At 48.3% G+C, this 3,265-nt stretch overlaps 1 protein-coding gene across 1 annotated transcript; it reads right to left on the minus strand.

Moving 5' to 3' along the window:
* Positions 1 to 2,142: 2,142 nt before the first annotated feature.
* On the minus strand, positions 2,143 to 2,979 carry LOC129782205 (uncharacterized). The gene has a single exon (XM_055789574.1). It carries the CDS (start codon positions 2,977 to 2,979, stop codon positions 2,143 to 2,145), a length of 837 nt encoding a protein of 278 aa, XP_055645549.1.
* Between the last annotated feature and the right edge of the window lie 286 nt (positions 2,980 to 3,265).

Below are 3,265 nucleotides of genomic sequence, written 5' to 3' on the forward strand. Positions count from 1 at the left end.
TCATAGACGATGGCAGGCCAGCTTCATGGCGCTGCTCGTTGATAAAATTCCAAAATTGTTTTGGGCGGGATTTGAGTTTCTTCTGTAATCTGCGCTGATAATTCAGGAAAGATTGTTTCGCGACACGTTTGTATTCGTAATTGATTCTCGCATACTGGCATTGAAGAGATTGTGTGCGGTATCTGGTGAACTTTCTTAATGCGGCCCTCTTTATGGATTTCATTCGTCGAAGTTCGCGTGTTTGCCACGGTTTTCGGGACGTATGGAGGCACTTCTTCTTTGGCACATATCTATCAATGACATATGCCAGGACGTTGGAGAATGTTACAGCTGCAGACTCGACGTTAGCGGTATCTAATATGTCGCCCCAATTGAAGCTAGAGAACAACTGGCTGATATTACGATGGTCAGCATTTCGAAAGTCGTAAGAAACGACTACAGGTGAAATATTGATATCCTGTAACAGTTTTGTGCCAACGGCAACCAGCAAGGGTGGGTGATGAGGGGTAAGTTTCACGAGAGGAGCGGGAGCCTCGCATAAGAATGGGGCTGTGTCCTGCGCACTCACAAAGCAAAGATCCAGGCTACGGCCGTTCTCGTTAGTGACGTGATTAATTTGCGAGAGAGTGGCTAAGCTATAAGTATCTAGCATGAAAGACGCGTTGGAATGGAGGGCTGAGTGACCCAGATCCGGATAAAGGAAACCGTTGCGTGATTTCTTCCAGGAGATTCCTGGGATATTATAATCACCCATCAAGATGATTTCATCTGTTGCTTTAGCGACTTCCAGAACGGAGAAAACTGACTGGCAATGGATCTCGATAAGTTCACGTTCTCGTGTTCGGTCAGGAGGGATATACAATGCGCATAGATATAAAGTGCGGTCGCCAAGTGTGATCGCCGTCCATACCTGCTCTAGACAAGACCATTTTTGGTTTTCTACAGCCCTCGTCTCAAGTCTAGAGTTCACGGCTACTAAAACGCCTCCGCCTCTAGCCTTACGACTATTATCAGCGTTCCTATCGCAACGAAAAACATCGTAATCGCAGCCGAACACTTGGTGAGAGAGTATACGTGAGTCCAACCAAGTCTCCGTGAGAACTACTATGTCGTAGCATTGGTCTGATACAGCTACCCGGAAATCGTCGACCTTGTTGTTGATACCGCCAACGTTTTGGTAATATACACTAATTTCCTGATGACGGTTGGAAGAAAGAGCGTTGAAATGCGAGGTTGTGGTAGCTGGAACAACAGTGGCATCGAGGTTCGGCTCGGCGTCAACCACACCATTGATGTACGCAGCACTATCAATGGGACCAATATCAGGAAGCGAAGAAACGGTACTGCAATCGTACTTGCCTGAAGTAGCAAGTTGGAAGACTCCCTCACCAACTCCGGACACAGGAACGGAATGTCTTGAGTGGCAGGAGCAGTCAGCGGAGAGACGACAGCGGTGCTCGACTGTGCCGGGCGGTTTAGGAGCTTCCATCATGCTATTTTGCGCGCATTCCGTTGGAAGTAACCACAGACGGCTGGAAACGGTCAGCGGTGACGGTGACGATGTATCCTCTGATTCGGTGAATGATGACCGACAAACAGCAGAAACGACGGGAGCATCAGAGTAAGGTGCGGTATCAGCCGCACCGTCGATGTAGGCAACACTATTAGTTGGGCGGATTTCAGAAAGCGAAGGAACGGTACTGTAGTCGTACTTGCCTGAGGTAGCAAGTTGGAAGACTCCCTCACCAGCTCCGAACACAGGAACGGAATGTCTTGAGTGGCAGGAGCAGTCAGCGGAGAGACGACAGCGGTGCTCGACTGTGCCGGGCGGTTTGGGAGCTTCCATCATGCTGTTCTGTGTGCATTCCGTTGGGAGTAACCGCGGTTGGCCGAATGGGCAATGGCTATGTGACATTGTCATACTTATTGAAGAAATGCAACTGAAAACGTACCGAGAATCAGGAACGAAATTAGATCCAGAGGAACTGTACTTGCCTGTGCAAACTGGCTGGAAGACCCCTTTTCCAAGCCCAAACGCAGGTCCGGGACGACTGCTGACCGACGGCGTGAGGGGCACGACTGGGATGGGAGGAGAGGGGCCTTCCGAATGACTCAAACTATTGCGTCCCGGGCTGCAGTGAACTAACTCAAATTCATGATAGTCGCGGTCGGAGAAGATACCGTTTCTGGTGGCATCAACGGCGTTGTAGACTTCTTGTACTTCGTTGGAACTCCAAATTTTTGTGAACCGTAGTTTTCGAATTCACGAAATAGCAATCCTTCGGGCCATGTAGATGGGTCAAGTGCCTTTTCCCTGAACGAGTGGTCCAGTCCAATTTTAAAGGACAAAAAAGTGAGGGAATCCAACTCTCTGCCTTTTGGAATGAGCTTGACCACTGAAATATTATCCTCGGTCCCGAGATTAGCCTTAACCATAGTCGATACCAATTCCACGGTGACGTCTGGGCGAATTTTTGATACGTATAACCAGAATTTATGATCAGCATCATTATTGCAAATTGGCACAGAAGCAACATTTGCCATCGGCTTTTTGCTTCCTATTTGGCAACTCTCAGAAGCTCGGATTGTGAAATCGATCTCACGAGGCCGTTTCAATGCTCTGCGCTGCTCAAGTGCTGGCCAGTGCGTGCTTGTAGCGGGTGAAAACTGGGCAACGGGCTTAGAATGCAGTTGTTTTATTTCCGACCGCAGCTCAGTAATCGCAGTCGTGAGCGTGCATAGTGGAGATTTTTCATCGGCCTGGCGTGAGATGACGCGAAAATGCGAGTTCTCAAATAACTCAGCACATTGATCACACATCCAGAAAAGGTTGTTTCTGTTAGATGCGAAGTACGATTGCAACGCACGAGTTACACCGGAACATGCATTCATGTGAAAAGACGCACCGCAATAGCCGCGGCAAACGACATAATCGATGCCCGAAATAGCATTAGAGCACTTAGCGCAGTTTTTTGCCATGATGATGCGCCTTTGGGTATGCAGTACAATGCGCGTGCCGAGCTTTTGAAAATTCGACCAGATGCGAGGTTGAGTTTGAGTCCAGTAGATGTCGCTTCGAGCCAGAAAATCGGCGTGGAGAGTAAAGCACCTTTGTTGTTTTGTTCCACCGAATAAACACAAACCAGCGGGAAGTAGAAAATGCGGGAAGTAGAAAAAACTGTACGGATCGATCCACAAACGCAACTGTTCAAACACAGACCTCCACTAGACGATATCAACACGGAAATTAGATTTAAGACGATAA

Source organism: Toxorhynchites rutilus, unplaced genomic scaffold (assembly GCF_029784135.1).
Source record: "Toxorhynchites rutilus septentrionalis strain SRP unplaced genomic scaffold, ASM2978413v1 HiC_scaffold_474, whole genome shotgun sequence".
Taxonomy (NCBI): domain Eukaryota; kingdom Metazoa; phylum Arthropoda; class Insecta; order Diptera; family Culicidae; genus Toxorhynchites; species Toxorhynchites rutilus.